This window comes from Hippopotamus amphibius, chromosome 15, assembly GCF_030028045.1.
Source record: "Hippopotamus amphibius kiboko isolate mHipAmp2 chromosome 15, mHipAmp2.hap2, whole genome shotgun sequence".
Taxonomy (NCBI): domain Eukaryota; kingdom Metazoa; phylum Chordata; class Mammalia; order Artiodactyla; family Hippopotamidae; genus Hippopotamus; species Hippopotamus amphibius.
Window position 1 is genome coordinate 27,806,215 of NC_080200.1, and position 20,096 is coordinate 27,826,310.

General features: G+C 46.9%; 1 protein-coding gene across 2 annotated transcripts in view; it reads left to right on the top strand.

Moving 5' to 3' along the window:
• The window catches only part of RUFY1 (RUN and FYVE domain containing 1), a 56,213-nt gene extending 38,842 nt beyond the window's left edge, over positions 1 to 17,371 (top strand). Inside the window, exons 12-18 of one of the 2 annotated variants that reach the window (XM_057709909.1) lie at positions 2,531 to 2,628; positions 7,725 to 7,844; positions 8,492 to 8,621; positions 10,722 to 10,816; positions 13,562 to 13,610; positions 15,327 to 15,404; positions 16,717 to 17,371. In XM_057709909.1, coding sequence (XP_057565892.1) covers positions 2,531 to 2,628; positions 7,725 to 7,844; positions 8,492 to 8,621; positions 10,722 to 10,816; positions 13,562 to 13,610; positions 15,327 to 15,404; positions 16,717 to 16,863 — 717 coding nt within the window. In that variant the 3' untranslated portion in view covers positions 16,864 to 17,371. Of the gene's footprint in view, positions 1 to 2,530; positions 2,629 to 7,268; positions 7,422 to 7,724; positions 7,845 to 8,491; positions 8,622 to 10,721; positions 10,817 to 13,561; positions 13,611 to 15,326; positions 15,405 to 16,716 lie in introns of those variants that run through there. The other variant, XM_057709910.1, reaches the window with a different exon arrangement.
• Positions 17,372 to 20,096: the final 2,725 nt, after the last annotated feature.

A 20,096-nucleotide genomic window follows, 5' to 3' on the forward strand; every position in this document is an offset into this window, starting at 1 on the left:
CAGACTTGTGGTCCTGATCTTAAAAGTAATGCACGTAAAAATTTCTCCATCGAGAATGATGGTTACTAGGCAGTCGAAGTATAATCTTTACTGAGTTAAGGAAGTTCTTCTCTATTTCTTGTTTGCTCAGAGGTTTTCTCATAAATAAATATTGAACTTTATTAAATATTTTGGGCTTTTTTACATTTTATCTATTGTGATAGTCCTGTTCTTTTCCTCCCTTATTTATGTGGCAATTTATAGATTTATGTTCCTGGATTCCTATACTCTTGATTCAGTTAGCTAATATGTTATATATATATATATATATATATATAAAATCTGTGTGTTTATATATGAAACAGACCTCTAACTTTCTTTCCTTTTACTAGCCTTATTTGGCTTCAGAATCACAGATGGCCTGATACTATCAAATAAGGTTTCCTGTTCTCTTTCTCAGAAATAACTCGTGAGATAGCAAGTGTCTATTCTCGAAAAGTTTTGAGAACACACCCATGTTATAGGATTCATCTGGGCTGGGCTTTTTGGGCAGAGAGACTATGATTACCATTTCAATTTATTGAATGCTTACTGGCTTGTTCATATTTTCCATTTATTCTCAGGCCAATTTTGGTATATTTTTATATTTTTTCCCAAAATGTATTCTCATTTTGTTTAGGTTTTCAAATATTTTAGCTCATATTTGTTTATAATTTTCTTTTGCAGAATTTTTAAATCTCTTTCATTCAGCATTTTCTTATTGCCTTTTCTGTTTTTCTTCCTTAAACAGTCTTGCCAGAGGTGCGTCTGTTCTAATAATCTTTTCAAAACACCAGCTTTTTTCTAATATTATTTATTGTGTATTTTTTTTACTGTGTATTGTTATTGTTTCTTATTTCATTGATTTCTACCCTCACTTTTATTATATTTCTTATTTCTTTGGGTTTGCTCTGTGGCTCATTTTCGACTTCTGAAATGCATGTTTGGCTATTCTGTTTTACCTTTTTTTTTTTAATTTATTTATTTATTTATTTATTTTATTGGCTGTGTTGGATCTTTGTTGCTGTGCACAGGCTTTCTTTAGTTGTGGTGAGTGGGGGCTGCTCTTCGTTGTGGTGCGCGGGCTCCTCATTGCCATGGCTTCTCTTGTTGTGGAGCTTGGGCTCTAGGTGTGTGGGCTTCAGTAGTTGCAGCACATGGGCTCAATAGTTGTGGCACACGGGCTCTAAAGCGCAGGCTCAATAGTTGTGGTGCACGGGCTTAGTTGCTCCGCGGCATGTGGGATCTTCCTGGAGCAGGGCTCGAACCCGTGTCCCCTGCATTGGCAGGCGGATTCTCAACCACTGCACCACCTAGGAAGCCCAGTTTTATCTTTTTTTAATTTCACTAAACATTTTATTTAAAGTTAAAAATTACCCGCAAGTACTTCTTTAGCTATGGCCCTCAAATTTTGACAAAACTATTTCATCTAAAAAGCATGTTTTTCACATTTATCATCTCTGAAATCAAGATGCATCTTATAGTCAATGGCATGACGATTTCAAGTAGCAGTTTTTTCCTTTCTTAGTGGTATATAAAATTAGGGTGCATCTTCAGTATAGTAAAACGTTGCAGTGTTTTCATTGTCTTTCAGCTCTAAGTATTTCATAATTTCTCTTGATTGTTTTTTTTTAGCACAATAGTTTTTAGTCATATACTATTCCATTTCCAGATATGAGGTGTTTAGCTATTCTTTTGCTGCTTATATCTAGTTTTATTATGTTAAAGCCAGAAAATACAGTCTATATATTCTTAAGAATTTATCAGGACTTCTTTCTGTCTTCAGCCTTTCTGTATCTTTGTATTTTAAGAGTGTCTCTTGTGGACACAGAAACATGTTGTTTTTTCGCTGCCTCCTGGTCACTCAGCATCTGCCATGGTTAAAAGCCTGGACTCAGAAAGTCACGTGGTGGGTGTGAACCCAGCTGCACCATGTTTGTGCTCTAACCTTTGTCCAGGTGCTTTCAATTTCTGAGCCTCCCTCTCTCGCCCAGAGAAGTGGGGGTTAACAACGCCCACGGTGAGAACTCTGCGAGGGTCAGGTTGAACTCATGGGTGTGCCTGGCCCATGGGAAGACTCAGTAACATTGAGTCAGATCTGACTCTGTAGTTCCTTTTCAAAAAGTAGCATGGACTGTTCAGAGGGCTTCATTATCTCCCTCTCTGCCTTCTTTTTTTTTTTTTCTTTTTTTTTTTCTTTTTTGGCCATCCTGCACAGGTTGCAGGATCTTAATTCCCCAACCAGGGATTGAATCTGGGCCACAGCAGTGAAAACACCAAGTCCTAACCACTGGACTGCCAGGAAATTCCCCCTCTGCCTTTCTTTATGTTGATTCTGGGAGCCTTGGCCCAGTTTGTCTTCCAGGGCTCTGGGGAAGGGCAGCAGTTAATGAAACACTCTTGAAAGTATGATAAAAACGTACAAGGAGAACAGCTGAACCTGCTTGTAATTCAGAGCAGGCAGGTGGGTGAGGGAGACGCAGAAAATGACCCCCTTTCCTTGCTTTTATAGAATGCAGAGAGCAGCCTACAGCAGAAGAATGAAGCCATCACATCTTTCCAAGAAAAAACCAATCAGGTTATGTCCAGCATGAAACAAATGGAAGAAAGGTAAACACCTCCCCCTGGCAGATACTCCCTAGTAGGTAGTGGGCATTATCTGGGCCTGGGGACTTACTCAGAGTCTCTCTCAAAAGCGCAGACAAGTTGGGTTGACTGTCCTTCAGGTCTGTAATCTTGCCCAGCAAGGGGACTGGATTTCCCAGCCTTGCCTAAGCACGTATTCACTTAAACAACCTTAGGGCTGCTACATCACATCGTCCTCTCAGGGGGTCAGAACTACACAGTGAGCTCACATTTAAATATTAGGTCAGGAACTTCCCTGGCGGTTCAGTAGTTAAGACTCTGTGCTTCCACTGCAGGGGGTGTGGGTTCAATCCCTGGTCAGGGAACTAAGATCCCACATGCCACACAGTGTGGCCAAAGAATAAAAATTTTTTAAATAAATAAATAAGTATCAGGTCGATAGGGGATCAGAATAGGGTCAAAAAATAGAATCACACAAATACAGGTGACTGATTTTTTTTTTACACAGGTGTGAAGGTAGTTCAATGGAGAAAGCATAGTCTTTTCAATAAATGGTATGAAAACAATTGGATATCCACACACCAAAAAAATGAACCTCAATTTAGACCTCATACCTTTATACAAAAGTTAACTCAGGGACTTCCTAGGTGGCTAAGTAGTTAAGAATCCACCTGCCAATGCAGGGGAACACGGGTTCAATCCCTGAACTGGGATGATCCCACATGCCACGGAGCAATCTAAGCCCATGTGCCACAGCTACTGAGCCTGTGCTCTAGAGCCCGCAAACCACAACTGTTGAGCCCATGTGCCACAACTGCTGAAGCCTACACACCTAGAGCCCATGCTCCGCAGCAGGAGACGCCACTGCAAATGAGAAACTGCTACAAGGAGCAGCCCCCACTCGCCACAACTAGAGAAAGCCCATGCACAGCAACAAATACCCATTGCAGCCAAAAATTAAATAAATAAATAATAAAATAAATCTTTAAAAAAAGTTAATTCAGAATGGATCATAAATCTACATGTAAAACTTAAAACTATAAACTTTCAGAATAAGACGCAGGAGAAAATCTTTGTGGCCTTGGGTTACACAAAGAGCTCTTAGACATGACATAAAAGCATGATCCATAGAGAAATACTTGATAAATTGGACTTTATCAAAATTTAAAACTTTTGTTCTGTGAAAGGTGCAGTTAAGAGAATAAAAAGACAAGTTATAGATTGGGAGAAAATTTGCAAATCACATATCTGACAAGGGACTTATATTCGGAATGTATAAAGAACTCTCAGAACTCAATGAACAATCCAATCTAAAATGGACAAGGAAGTTCCCTGGTGGTCCAGTGGGTAAGACTGCACTCCCAATGCAGGGGGCCCGGGTTCATTCTCTGGTCAGGGAACTAAATCCCACATGCATGCCACAACTAAGAGTTCACATGCCGCAACTAGGAAGTCCACATGACACAACTAAGAAGCCCACATGACGCAGCTGAAAGATCCCACGTGCCCCAACTAAGACCCAGCACAGCCTAAATAAATAAATACATAAATAAGTAAAATGGACAAAAGACTTAAACAGACCCTTCACCAAACAGGACATATGGATGGCAAAAAGCACACAAAAAGATGGTCAAGGTAGCAGGATATAAGATTAAATATACAGAAATCTGTTGCATTTCTTTACCCTAACAATGAAATGTTAGAAAGAGAAAGTAAAAAAAAAGAAAGCTGTTGAAAAAGCACATCCAAAAAAAAAAAAAACATTCCTAGGAATCAACCTAACCAAGGAGGTGAAAGACATATGCAGAGAACTACAAAACATTGATAAAAGAAATCGAAGATGATTCAAAGAAATGTAAAGATATATCCCATGCTCTTGGATTGGAAGAATTAATATAGTTAAAATGACCATACTCCTCAAAGCAATCTACAGATTTAATGTGATCCCTATCAAATTGCCCATGACATTTTTCACAGAACTACAACATATAATCCTAAAATTTATGTGGAATCACAAAAGACCCTGAATTGCCAAAGCAATCTTGAGGAAAAAGAAGAAAGCTGGAGGCATAACCCTTCCAGACTTCAGATGGTACTACAAAGCTGTAGTAATCAGAACATCATGGTATTGGCACAAAAACAGATATATGGACCAATGGACAGAATAGAGAGCACAGAAGTAAATCCACACACCTATGTCAATTAATCTTCGACAGAGGAGGTAAGAATATACAATGGAGAAAAGACAGTCTCTTCAGCAAGTGGTGTTGGGAAAGCTGGACAGCTGCATGTAAATCAGTGAAGTTAGAACACACCCTCACACCATACACAAAAATAAACTCAGAATGGCTCAAAGACTTAAATATAAGGTGTGACACCATAAAGCTCCTAGAAGAGAACATAGGCAAAACATTGTCTGACGTAAATCATAGCAGTGGTTTCTTAGGTCAGTCTCCCAAGGCAAAAGAAATAAAAGCAAAAATAAATAAATGGGACCTAATCAAACTTACAAACTTTTGCACAGCAAAGGAAACCATAAACAAAATGAGAAGACAACCTATGGACTGGGAGGAAATATTTGCAAAACAATGCGACTGACAAGGGCGTAATTTCCAGAATATACAAACAGCTCATATGACTCAATAACAAAGAAACAACACAATCAGAAAATGGGCAGAAGACTTAAATAAACAGGTCTCCAAAGAAGACATACAGATGGCCAAAAAGCACATGAAAAGATGCTCAACATGGCTATTAGAGAAATGCAAATCAAAACTACAATGAAGCATTACCTCACACTGGTCAGAATGGCCAACATCAGAAGTCTACATATAAATCCTGGAGAGGGTGTGGAGAAAAGGGAACCCTCCTGCACTGTTGGTGGGAATGTGAATTAGTGCAGCCACTATGGAAAACAGTATGGAGGTTCCTTAAAAAACTAAAAATAGAGTTGCCATATGATCCAGCAATCGCACTCCAGGGTATATACCCAGAAAAGACAAAAGCTCTAATTCGAAAAGATATATGCACCCCAGTGTTCATTTACAATAGCTGAGACATGGAAGCAACTTAAATGTCCATCAGTAGATGAATGGATAAAAAAGATGTCGTATATATATAAATGGAATACTACTCAGCAATAAAAAAAAAAAAAGAAATAATGCCATATGCAGCAACATGGATGAACCTAGAGATTATTATATTAAGTGAAGTAAATCAGGCAGAGAAAGACCAGTATCATATGATGTCACTTATATGAGGAATCTAAACAAATGATACAAATGAACTTATTTACAACACAGAAACAGACTCACAGACAGAAACTTATGGTTATCAAAAGGGAAGGGGAGGAGGGGTAAATTAGGAGTATGAGATTAACAGATACATGCTATGTATGAACTAGACAGACAACAGTGATTTACAGGGAACTATATCCAATATCTTGTAATAACCTATAATGGAAAAGGATTGGGGAAAAAAAGAATAAAGATGTATATGTATATATGTATTGTATAACTGAGTCACTTTACTGTACACCTGAAACTAACATAACATTGTAAATCAACTATACTTCAGTTTGAGAAGAAAAAAAAAGATGTTCAGCGTCATTAGCCGTTAGGGAAGTGCACGTTAAAATCAATGAGAGGGCTTCCTAGGTGGTGCAGTGGTTAAGAATCCGCCTGCCAATGCAGGGGACACGGGTTCGATCCCTCCTCCAGGAAGATCCCACATGCCACGGAGCAACAAAGCCCATGCGCCACAACTATTGAGCCCATGTGCTGCAACTAGTGAAGCCCACGTACCTAGAGCCCGTGCTCCGCAAAAAGAGAAGCCACGGCAATGAGGAGCCCGCGCACCACAATGAAGAGTAGCCCTCACTCAGTGCAACCAAAGAAGGCTGGTGCACAGCAAAAAAAAAAAAAAAAAAAAAATCACAATGAGAGGGACTTCCCTGATGGCACAGTGGTTAAGAATCCACCTGCCAATACTGGGGACATGGGTTTGAGCCCTGGTCCGGGAAGATCCCACATACCTCAGAGCAACTAAGCCCATGCGCCAGGGCTCTAGAAACCGTGAGCCACAACTATTGAGACCACATCCCACAACTACTGAAGCCCGTGTGCCTAGAACCCGCGCTCCACAACAAGAGAAGCCCATGCACCGCAACTAGAGAAAGCCCGCACGAAGCAACAAAAACCCAAGTCGGCCAATAAATTTATTAATTAAAAAAAAATCACAGAGTTGCCACTGCACATCTATAAGAACAGCTAAATATCTTTTTTTTTTGGCACACAGGCTTAGTTGCTCCGCGGCATGTGGGATCTTCCTGGAGCAGGGATCAAACGTGTGTCCTCTGCATTGGCAGGTGGATTCTTAACCACTGCGCCACCTAGGAAGCCCCCAGCTAAATATCTTTTTAATGACAGTACCAGGTGCTGGCGAGGCTACAGAGCAGCCAGAACACTCATACGTTACGAGTGGGAATGCAAAATGGTACAACTGCTTTTGGAAAACAGCTTCTTAAAAGGCCAAACATACTGTTAGCATATGACCAAATAATCCCACTCCTGGCCGTTTGCCCAAAGGAAATGAAAACTTGTGTTCACACAAAAACCTGTACACAAATGCTTATAGCAGCTCTATTCATAATTGCCAAAAACTAGAAGCAGCTCAGATGTCTCATCGAGTGAATGGAGAACCTGGTGCATCTATGCAATGAAATTCTACTCAGCCGTAAAAAGAAAGGACCACTGCTGCACATGGAAACTTGGATTGATCTCAAAGATATGCTGAAAGAAAGAAACCAGTCTGAAAAGGTTTTATGAAGTATAATTCTATGTTTATGACATTAGGGGTGGAGAGAAGGTGTGACTCAGATGGGCAGCGCTTAGGTGTTTTGTGGGGTGCTGGAACTATTCTCTATCACCTGTTAGAATGGATCGTGGTGATAGTTACATGAACTTATGCCTGTGCTAAAGCTCATGGAACTATACACAGAAAGGAGTCAATTTTACCATTTATTCATTTTTAAAAATAAAGCCAGTGAGAATATGCAGAAATCATATGGTAAATGTGAGGATTGATCCTTGCCTTACAGAGATGTGGTTCGTTTGGTCTAGGTTGCAGCACTCAGAGAGGGCGAGGCAGGGGGCCGAGGAGCGGAGCCACAAGCTGCAGCAGGAGCTCGGCGGGAGGAGCAGCGCTCTGCAGCAGCAGCTCGCCCAGCTGCACGAGCAGTGGTAGGAGCCCTAGCGGCAGCAGGGAGCCGAGCGGCAAGGGAGGGACTGGGAAGGATATCTCCCAATTGGAGCAGACAGTGTCCCACTTCAGAGGTGGCCCCTGCAGGGCTAGGATGAGGATGAGAGACGAGATGTCTCTTCCCTGTTTCATGAATGAGAAAAACGACTTCGGGGGGTTCAGTCTAGTCCCTCGGGGGACTCAGCTGGTGAGAAGGACTTCGGGATCCAGCCGCGGGTCCCTTCCACCCCTTCGTAGCTTTCTCCTTGCCCCCAACCTCCCAGTATCCTCTATTGTCAGCTGGCTCTGGGTTGGAAAAAGCAGGTTAGATATGCTGAATAAACGTCTCTTTCCCTCAGGTCTCCATCTCAGTAGAGGGTTTTGTGTGTGTGGCCCCAAGTGTTAGAGCTCTTTTCCTCCCTCTCTGTTCACATAACTGTCAAGTGTGTGCCTGTGCCTGGTCTCCATGACATGTTCCTGAGGGAGAGGGAGCCTTATTTCCAGGCTGTGTTGAAGGGTCTAGATGCTCACGTGTCAATTCAGATTCCTGTGAATCCCCTGTTTCTTGTGTGGTGACTTGGGTTGTGGATTGTGGATTTCCATGAAAATCTGTCATTGAGACTAACTCAAGTTCATTTTGCAAAAACAGCTCAAGTCTAGAGAAAGAGTTGAAATCAGAAAAAGAGCAAAGACAAGCTCTTCAGCGAGAATTACAGCATGAGAAAGACACTTCCTCTCTACTCCGAGCAGAGCTACAACAAGTAGAAGGATTAAAAAAGGTAAGGCAGGGGACTTCCCTGGTGGCGCAGTGGTTAAGAATCTGCTTGTCAATGCAGGGCACATGGGTTTGATCCCTGGTCTGGGAAGATCCCACATGCCACAGAGCAACTAAGCCCATGCACCACAACTACTGAGCCTGCGCTCTAGAGCCCCCGAGCCACAACTACTGAGTCCACGTGCCACTATTACTGAAGCTCGTGGGCTCTAGGGCCCACATGCCACAACTACTGAGTCCGTATGCCACAACTACTGAAGCCTGCATGCCTAGCGCTCATGCTGCATAACAAGAGAAGCCACCACACTGCGAAGCCCACGCACCGCAAGAAAGAGCAGCCCCCTCTCTCCACAACTAGAGAAAGCCCATGCACAGCAACGAAGACCCAACACAGCCAAAAAATTAAAAATTTTTAAAAATTTAAAAAACGGTAAGGCGGACTGTCTTGGAGAGAAAAAGAGCTTCTAGCATCTCCAGAAACTCCTACTCAAGAGCCTCCCCATGGGCACGTGAGCCGCACGCACGACTTGTGGGTCTGCAGCTGCAGAGCCGTCCCCACTGTGCACCCGCCGGCTCCAGATCTGGGACTCTTCCACATCCTTGGGGCCTCTGCTCTAGGAGGAGAAGGCAAAGATGAATCACCAGCCAGTGAGCAAACCAGAGAGACTCAGTAACGAGGGCTGTGAAGAGAATAAAACAGGAAAATGTCCCCACGTGGGGGTGGGGGGTGGCCTGGGAAGAGAGTGAGAGTTAAGCAGGGAACTGAATGGTGAACAAGGGCCAGCCACACGGAGCCACCAGGAAGCGTGAGCGTCTGTCGTACTGAAGGACAGAAAGAAGGGCCGTGTGGCTGAGGTGTGACAGCAGAGGACGGAGGGCTTGAGCGGAGACCCAGGCGGCTTTCCTGTACAACACCTTCCCTGGAGGAGGATCCCTGCAGCTGGGACGGTTCCCAGACCTGGATTTTGTCTTGCTGGGCACAGTAGTGGGTACCACTGCAACTTGAGAGAAGGGCCCTTTGATTTCTGTTGGAAAGTACCTAGAGCCCCTCATGGGAGAGCCTGCTAGGCCCAGCGGGGGGATTGCTAGGGAGGGGAGAGCTTCCTCCAGAGCCACTCGGGCTCAGCGATGGGGGGAGAGGGCTTCTAGAAAGTTCTGCGGCATGATGGAACATGCCCCCTTTGCTTCAAAATACTCTGGTCTAAGATTTGAATTACAAAAGAAACCAACATGTCTGACATCACTGGGAAGCCTCGGTGTGCCCCGGTGAGCCTGTGTTAATCGGCGCTGGGGCAGCAGGGCCAGGGGGCAGCTGAGGGGGAGCTGCCCCCACTCAGGCCCAAGCCCTGCTGCTGCCCCGGGGCCAGTCCTGAACACCCACGTTACTTTTCTGGGTCTTAGTCTCTGCCCTCGCCAGCCTGTGTCCTCAAGGTGTGCTGGCCCCAGATTACAGTCAGTCATCAGCGTTGTCCCCAGTGAGCTTCACGCCGTTGCTCGGGGCCTCCGGAAGGGCTTGCCACTCTCAGGGCCGTGAAGGAGATCCCAGATCTTGGCCTTCATCAGCCTTGCTAATTCACTCTCAGGAAATTTTGACTGGCCCTTTCCAAAAAACAGTTTATCCCTAAACTAGCTTTCCCTGATACAGATCCATCTTTTAATAGAAACTCAGGTAGACAAAGCCTGTTTTGCACTGTGAGGGTCTGTTTTGAGTGTTTCCTGCCCCACATCAGTCTGCGCTGCAGAGCCACTGCTGAAGCACTCATCTTCCAGTTGCCCATTCCGGAGAAACATGAGAGTGAGAGGGAACCCATGAAATAACCCTGATTTGAAGGAGGTTAATACGACAAGACTGTTTCTTGCTCTTGAAAAACATTCTGGGGACTTCCCTGGCGGTCCAGTGCTTAAGACTCAGCACTTCCACTGCAGGGGGTATGCGTTCAATCCCTGATCAGGGAACTAAGATCCTGCATGTGTGCAGCATGGCCAAAAAAAGAAAAAAAGAAAAACATTATGACCTGCTTGTCACTGTGATTACTAAACCTTTAAAAAAAAAAAAAAAGAGGACTTTGAATTCTGTGTCAGGCATCTGGTTTGTTCATTTTAGGAGCTGCGGGAGCTTCAGGACGAGAAGGCAGAGTTACAGAAGGTTTGTGACGAGCAGGAACAAGCCCTCCAGGAAATGGGTCTGCACCTCAGCCAGTAAGAACCCCACTCCCCTGTCTGCCGCCTGCATCAGGGCCACTGGGCCTCCTTCCCCCTGCAGAGTCACAGCAGCCTGCCCACTGCATCACTTAAGCCCCAAACCTATGTCCCTTTCTCAGAGGAGGCCTGCCAGCTCTTCAGGGATGACCCTCCCACCCCTAGGAAGTCAGGCCTCAGGGACACAATGCTGGTTTGGGTTAATTAACTCATTAAGAATACCCTTTTCTAGTGACTGGAACCCTCATGTTCAGGAACTTAGTGTCTGTGTCCCAAGGGAACCAGATGGGTGATGAGAGGGTTGTGTATTTAGCTCCAGAAGGAGTACTATGGCTTGAGGATGTAAGCCGGCCGTGGCGCAAGTATGGTGACCACTTACCTCTCTTGGGACTGGATACTCGCACCCGCCAGAGTCTGTCTGTCTCCACTGGTGATGCTGAAGGAGTGCAGACCCTGCTGGTCCTGTCTCCCCTTTGACTAGACACCTGTCCTCCCTGGTGTCACAGTGCTGCCAGGTTGCTCTGGACAGTCTGATAGGTCACACTGCAGGTTGTGGATTGTGTGATTATTGGATTTTTAAACCCAGTGGGTAGCTTTTTCTCCTCGAGACTCTTTGGGTTGCCAGTGACAGAAATCCAGCTCACGCTGGCTTAAGCCAAAAAAGTCATCAGGAATCAGTCTCTACCTCCCACCTCTGTCTGTCACTTCCTTACCTCTCAGGTGGGTCTGGCCCCCACCAGGGCAGGATGGCACCCAGCAGGGCTGTCTCTCAGAGAAACGAAAGTTCCTCTTTCCCTGTCACTCCCACAGAGACCCCAGGTTGACTCCCTGCTCCCACCTGAGTCCTGATGCAGGCACCGCGCGCAGCGCAGCCCGGGCTCAGGCCCGGTGCACAACACACTGTGACCAGAAAAGGTCCAGAGATGGGGACTAGCATGTGGATAAACCAGAAACACACTGAAGTAGTCCACACGTGTGCACAACCTTAGGGCTCTTCTGTCTGGAAAGCTGGAAGGTCTCGAGCAGTGCTCTGGGCTGGCCCACGGAAGTGTGAAGGAAAATCAGAGAGGAAAATGTTCTGCCTCTGGTGGGAATGTGGTCTTTTCAATAGTTTGACCTGAAGATGCTGCCCACCCGCCATCCTCTCCCACTCACCATGTCTTTCTGGATCCACTCAGGGCTGCCGGTCCCTTCCACCCTGAGGGCTGCCTGCTGCCTCTCACCTGAGTGCCCTGCGCGGCTGCCCCCACCCCGAGGGGAGCTCCTGGAGAGTGGGCAGGGCCAGGTGTCCGCCCCCTGCTCAGAGCACAGGCCCGCTGAGGGGTCCCTGAGACTGATGGGAACCAGGTGTGGAGGCTGGCGTGGTGCTGGCTTCTGGGATTCGCCGTGGTGTTTAGAGGGAGAGAAAGGCGTCCTCCAGGCACCCTCCCCCTTCTCAGTTGGCTAGCCTTATGTTACCTCCTGCCTGTCCTCCTCACATTGGACAGACAACAAACACAGACACACTCCTAGTAGGCCACAGGCCTCAGAAACACTGGCAGGCTCTGGTCGTGAAAACGCACCCCTGCACTTGGCAGCCTCCCAGCGCGGCTGCCTGACCCAGCTTCAGAGTGTCCCTCACAGCCAGGTTGTGTAGGTGTTGCCATGTCAGGGGCACGTGCCACGGGCAAGGCTAGTGCTTCCTCCCCACGTTCCCCCTTTGTGCAAGCCCACACCGGATGACAGAGAAGGAAAAGCCTGTTCTCTGAGGCCTCCACCAGCTACAGACACAGCTGCCCAGTTTATCTCGGGAACATCTGGATTCTTCTCAAATTGTATTTCCCAGGGAAGCTTTTATATGTTGAGGCTGCACCTTGACCTTGTCCACCCCAGGCAGCCTCTGGCCCTGTCAGTACACTGGCCTGTTTCTGCAGCCGGTCAGGGGAGGGAAGGAGCACCCGCAAGCGTTCCTGAAGGCCACAGGGTTTTTTCTTTTAAAGGCCTTGATTTTGGTTTTCTCATCCTTCCCTAGGAGTCTAGCATATGTCTCAGAGCCCTGCCTCTCTGACACTTAGATTAGGCTAACCCAGTGACAGTTTACGCTAATCTCAGTTTTTTAAAAAGGGCTTTAATAAATACATAGTGTTTCACTTTATCTGTTTTAATTCTGCCCGTTTAGACAATGCTCAGTCCTGTCTTTTATGTGGAGAACTAAAGAATTATTCTTGCACTGACAAGAATGAAACAAGAACAAATAATCGTGCCCCCTGAGCCTGGCCATTCTAGGCAGAGCGGGCAGCAGGAGAGGGGCTGGCGAGAGCCCTGCAGACTCGGGTTCCTGCCGCAGGGGAGCCCACACTTGATAAGGGAGCGCCTCCCATACCCCTTAAAGGACATGTCACACACGGGAATAGTTGCCCAGAGAAGCCAGAAACATGAGCTTTTATGAGATTATTCTCAATTTTTAAATGATTACAACAATTTCAAAGTCTTTTTAAATCCTTGCCAACTCAACAGTTTGTTCTTGGGCCAGATTCAGTCCACAAGCTCAGTTCTCAGGTTGCACCAGACATGAGGCAATGCAGTGAGATGACTCTAGGATTATAAAAAGGTGGAAAGAAATAATTTTACAAGAACTCATGTTATCACACTCCTCTCTTAAAAGTCTTGTTGCTCTCACAAAGCCAAAAAGTTATTGTGGGTTTACTTTGTTAGAGCTTGAAAGCCCCTCTAGTGAGGCTATGAATCTTTCTCTTTTTTTTTAAGGTCAAAGCTGAAGATGGAAGACATCAAAGAAGTAAATAAGGCACTGAAGGTACTGGATTATTAATGTTATTAACATAAGAATCACCACTCGTAGCTGTTACTCAGCTCGTGCTAATATTCTAGGAAACTCTAAGGGTTTCTCACAAAAATCAGGTGAGAACGGGTGGCTGATTGGCAGTTACCATCACTTATTCATAGATAAGAAAATGCTGCTCAGAGGCATGTAACTTGGCTGAGATGACGATGCTGCCAAGTGGCAGGGCCTAAGCTGGAACCGAGGTCCTCTGGTTCTGGTTTCTGTGCTGTCAGCTGTAGTTTGACATTAGGCCTAGATCATAAATCCCCTAAGGAAGGAAATGAAAAGTGGCAGAAAGAGATCCAGGTTTGTTTTTCTTTTTAATAGAGTAAGACCTTTCCCTCCAGGTGAGGGGACAGAGGCCACACTGGCCCACTGAAGTGCCCTGTGCCATTTCTGGGGACCACTTAAGCTCTGAGCTGGGCCAAGTTTCTGGACCATTTTGGGGAAGGCAGAGTGCCACACACCACTTAAGGAGAGCAGGAGCGTGTGGGCCAGGTGACCCAGCACAGTGCCGAGCTGGCCTGCAGGGGCTGAGAGAGTGGAGAGGAGGGGCAGGAGCTTCTACCCTTCAGCCTCAGCTCTGCTGTGGCAGCGCACACACAGCCCTCTAGAGGCACCCTCCAGGGTAGGCTAGAGCAGAGACCCAGATGCCTCCAGGCATCTGACTACCAGGGCACCTCAGGTCAGAACCAGCAAACTGTCACAGCAACTAAGAGCAGCCTGGACTTGCAGTCCACATCACTTTATTTTATCCTCCCTTGTAGACTGAAAGCTCCTTGAATGTCACTGCTGTGAGCTGTTTATCTTTATATCCCCTGCACTGCACAGAAGTGTTTGCACAAAAAGTCAGCGGATTGTGCCAGAGGGAGGTATAAAAATCATAAAACGGGACTCTAGAGCTGCCTGGAGCTGTTGAATGCAAGGTTGAAAGCACTGGGCACGGCGCTGCAGCCCCCAGTCATGAGATCTCTCTGTGTCATCAGGAAAGTGATGGCCAGCAGAAGCCAAGGAGCCATTAAAGTACACAGGCCCCTTGACGCCTGAACACCTCAGTCCCTGAAGCTGAACCAATCACATATCCTAGTTTTCCCTTAGACCTCCAAAAAGGCATCTCTAAGCCTCAGTGGCCTGCTCTGCAGAATGGAGACATCTGCCTCCCCGCACTGCTCCAAGGATCAAGGCTCAGCGTGTATGGAGAAGGGCTTCCTGTCTCTGCAGCACATTGCCTTGTTTCTTGGCGGGGACTTCTGTCAGGTTTTCTAGTCTGGCTGACAGGGTTGGCCTTTCCTCCTGCCAGTTCAGGAGGCACTTCGGATAATGTCTCAGCCAGGGTTTGACTTACAAGCACCAGATCCTGATTCTGGTTACCTCAGCCTTAGGGCATTTATTGACAGAGGGTGAGTCTCAGGTGAACAGAAGGCTGGAGAATCTGGCTTGAGGCCTGGGGCAGCCTGTGGAGACCAGAAAGCCAGAGGGCAGGCAGGCTGCAGCACAGGAGTTCCAGCTGTGGTCAGGGTGGGGGACAGTCCTGTGAGGCCACTTCTAGTGGAGAAGAGGCAGTCCCTCAAACGCAAACCAGCTGCTATTAGGAAGGGACAGCGGATGCTGGGCTGGAGGGTGAACACAGCTGAAGGTTCACGAGGAGCCAAGCCATAAAATGGGATCCTGTGGTATTTTCCTCTTCAGGGCCACACTTGGCTGAAAGACGATGAAGCCACGCACTGTAAGCAGTGTGAAAAGGAGTTCTCCATTTCCCGGAGAAAGGTATGTGGGGTCCCTCCACCCGCTCGCCCAGGGGCCAAGGTGGTGCCCCGCCTGGGCTCTCCTTCCTCTGGTTCTGGAGAAGGCCTGCGGGACTAGGCCCACTGCATCGCGCTCACTGGTCTGCTGGCCCATGCAGACAATGTCCAAGCCTACGCCCTTTCAGGGACCCCAGCCTGTTAGCTACAGGCTTTGTCTCCATTGCACTCCTCTCAGCGATTTGGGAGTTGGGGCTGCTTGTTTGCAGAAGTGGCTTAGGTGTGTCTATCAACTGAAAATTCTTTGTAAGCAATAGGACCAAAACCTGGCTAAGTCAGGCAAAAACAGAAGCTATGGAGAACCTATGGGCAGTAAGTCTCAGGACAGGCATCCAGGTGGCACCAAAAGGTCGCTGGCAATCTGGGCAGGCACTTGCCCCGGTGAATCTGCCTCTGCCTTTGTGGCCTGCCTTCAAGGTCTGGGAACAGAAGGTCCTGGGCCCAGCCTCTCATCCAGGGATGACAGGGCCTTGATTGACCAGTTGGGCAGGACAGGAGCGGGATATACATCTCACACAAAATAGAGAGCCTTGACTAAAGGAGGAATGCCTGCCACACTGCCACCACCACCCACCACCACATGGATTCCTGTTCTCGTCTGCCCCCTTAACAGCCTGTGCAAAAAAGGAAGCAAAACTCTTGTCAGTGCCTTGCAATAGGTTCAGGGCTAGGAAAACCCTCCTGAGGCTGCCTTTGAGATCATGCTTGTTCTACAGATCACTGCTGTAGGTGGGGCTCCACAGGCCTGGCTGTCCCCAGTTGAAGGTCCATTGTCTACTCTGACTCAGGGAGTGGGGGACAGTTGGCAGAAGTGATGTATAGAACCTGGAGGAGCAGGGGCCACACAGGTCCTTGTCTTGACATCTGCCACATGCCCAAGGTTGATGGCAGTCCTCTTTACAAAGCAAGACTTCCTTTTCAGGAGGGCCCGGCTAAAGAAACCTTGGGTGTGGTAACCACCATGGAATGCAGTGATTACAAAGAATGTACCCAGGGCTCTTTAAATAGCACAGACTACCAACTCACTGAGTTAGAGTTGTCAAGTCCAATAAAACACAAAAGAACCTTGCTCATGTCAGTGTACACCCCTTCCAACATTCCATGGATTTTGCAGGAACATATAGAAACAAGAAGTCTACAAGAACCCCTTCCAGATTGATGCATGCCTCCAAAGGAGGTATTCTAAATTATTAAACTTTTGAAGGTCTGTAAACTGGAGTGGGTGTGCAGACCCAGGCAGCTCCGTGTGTTCTGACTGCCTCTTTTCTATCCCGTAGCACCACTGCCGAAACTGTGGCCACATCTTCTGCAACACGTGCTCCAGTAATGAGCTGGCCCTGCCCTCCTACCCCAAGCCAGTACGTGTGTGCGACAGCTGCCACACCCTCCTTCTTCAGCGCTGCTCCTCCTCCACCGGTTCCTAAGGTGGGAGCGTCAGCAGGGCCTGCTTTCTGGACCAGGTGTCAGCCTGTCTTCATGGGCATGGGCAGCCACGGAACAGTGCCAAACGGGGTCTCAAGGTGGCCAGGGGCTTGGGAGGTTGTCTTCGCAAGAGAACAAGATCCTCGCCTGGACTGCTAGCACTCTGCAACGCAGCACAGGACCAGAAGCTGTGCGCCTCTCCTTTCTGAATTGTATGGAATCAACTCCTTCAGATTGACATTCTTCTCACTTGACACCACTGGCTTTGGTTCAGATGTAACTTCACGGTTTTGCTATTGCCATTTTTCAATTTCCAAAGAATTAACCTATTTTGCAGTAGTCCCACTGGTGTAGTGAGTAATGAGTTCCTTTCCTTCCCCACTCCTCCCCACCCCCACCCCCAGCATGCCTTCCCTGCTTCAGTCAAGAAATTTGCTGTTTCACACTCTTGTGAATATCCATCATTAGCCCTGCAATAAAATCATTTATTTTTCACTCTACTGCAGAAAATGAAGGAGCTTGTGTCAGCTTCACAGGATGCCCAAGAGCAACCCCCATTTCAGGACTAAAGGCCCTTGGTGAGGGCAGCTGCATTTGAGGTGAAGGCCTGGGCCTGCTGGGTTCTGGGGTGCAGGCCGCTCTGCTCAGTTGAGCCAAGTCCATCATCAGGCACAGAAGAAATACCTGTCACCAAAGCTCAAAAGTTGTTCCCTCATATAGTGAGTTGGCCAAAAAGTTCATTTGGGTTTTTCGTAACATCTTACAGAAAAACCCAAACCTTTTGGCCAACCCAATAATAGGGAGTTGAACATAGTTGATTACAGATGGAGACACCTGCAGAGAAGCACCTGCCAGGCAGTCATTTTGAATTTCAAGGTGTTTGTGGGCTGTGGAAAACTGGTTCAGAGCCTTCCTCTGGATTCCCACCTGAGCACATGCTCACACACACACCTTTCCCCCAACCAGAGTTGATGGCCTGGAATGTCTAGGTTACAAAACTGTAACAAGTACTGTAATACAGTCCAGACAGGTCAGTCCAACCACCTGTGGGGCCTATCTTTTCCAGCCGCAGTGGACTTGAATCTTGACACTGCCTGTGTCCACCTCCCACCAGTTCTCTGGCCTGGTCTTAGCTGTCCAGCCCTGGCTTGAGGCCCTGGCCCTCTTCCTTCTTGTGCTCTGTCCAGCAGGTTTACCCAGTCTGGCTGGTTCCACATCTGCTCCCCTAAATACACCTACGTTATGGATGGGAAACATAGGAGGCTCCACAACGTTAGGTCCCAGATCTGTGCGCCCAGTTCCAAAACTGCCTTCATTCCAAACTACAGATTTTTGAGCCCTATTAGGGAAGCACATGGCAGCAAAAGGGGCCCTCTCCCCTTCCCTAACTTAACCTGAGCGGCTTTCTTAACCTCATTCAGCACCCAGCTTCTCCCAAAGTTTACATACCACTGTACTACCCCAAATAGTCTAGCATTAGATACCTGCACCTTGTTTTCAATGCACCCAATTTGAACTCCAACTTGGAGAGCCTTAGGCAAGTCACTTCTGAGCCTTAGCTCTCATCTGCACACATAAAGGGAGAGGATAATACCTCCCTACTTCAAGACTGTTCTGACAGCTCAGTATAAGGTTCCCACCACAGCCACACACCAAATGCTCTTCCCTTTATCATTCCTGTTTTCTTCTCCAACCTGATGCCCCTTCTCCACGCCCCAAGCATTATTCACAAAGGATCCTTGTGCCAGTTACCAATACTTAGCTGCATGGAAAAGAACTGAAGACACCAAACATGCACCTGAACTTTGGAACCCTCAGTCTCTGGTTTGGCAACCTTCCCCCCGACCTGGGCAATAATGAGGGATAAAGTCTAAGGCAGTGCTTCTCCAACACATGTTGACCAGGCGGGGTCCATGATAAAATGAGTGTTTGGAGGTTCTGGTCATTCCTGACAAGCTCCCCGGTGCTCATGCTGGTTGGTCCATGGAGCACAAGGTTCCAAAGAACCACAGTTTCTAGTCCCTTTCCTTCCTCCAATAAGCCATGGTTTCCAACAAATATGTTCCTTGCAAAAAACCGAGAAGACCAAGGGAAGCAACCCTCCCTGTATCTAATACCCCAGCCATGGAGTAACTCAGTAAAGATCTCAGGGACAGTACTAGGTTTAGAACACAGCTGAACACCAACACTCAACAGTGCCTCCCCAGATAATTATCTCAAATACAACACTTCTGTATCCCCAACCCAATTGAAGGCATGCACCCAGCCTTCACAGAGCATGCAGCAGAGCAGAACCTGCAGGGCCCTTCATGCATACCTTTGTGCAGTGCTGCCATCTGCAGTCTGTAAAGAACAGCTAAGAACATTCTAAGCAATTTTTTAGAGTACCCTCACCATACTAACCTCGCCAAGGACGAAAGGCGGAAACTTCAGCACTGTCACAGCAAGTAAAAATGTACACACATGGCTTCAAACAGCACAAGCCTTTCTTAATATATTCACAGCTCCAATTCTGAATTCTAACCTCAATACAGCAAACTTTTCTATGACGGGGATGATGAATGAGTGGCAATTCCCAAACTACAGTGTTAAATATCTGAAGGGAATTCTAAAACTACACTTTTAAGAACTGCCTAATACTCTCCTAGCAAATATCACTGAGTTCTTACCTACAATAAAGATTTCAATTACCGATTTAAACTAATCATCTCAGAAGTACTTTATAAATGGAATAATTCTGCTTAAGAGCAGACTTGATCCTGAGGAAGGAGACAAAAACACTGAGACCTCAATTTCGAAGTCCTCTATAAACTAGCTCCTTCTAGAAAATACCCCATATATAAGCAAAATTCAAAAGATGCCATCAGATTGGGAAGAACACTCCTAGTCAGCCACCCCTTGTCTCTGGCACTTCCTCAGCCATGCTCAAAGAAAGCTTCCATGGACATGCAGAGCATGCAGTAAGGACACTTCTGCCTCCCCCTTGGCTTTGTGCAAGTGCTTAGCAAGTCAAAGGCAATTCAGATCAGGTCCTGTGCAGCCAGGCCAAACATACAGCTCTTCCACAGGGCCCCAAAGCTACATTTACCTTCAGTTGCACTGGAGGGAAGAGAGGTCTGAAGACATCTACACAACAGCCACAACTGCCGAGCCTGTCTGCCACAGCCAGAGATGTGGACCACTGCTCACCTACGCCCCAGGCAGGAATAGAGCACCAAGAAACAGTCCATATGAC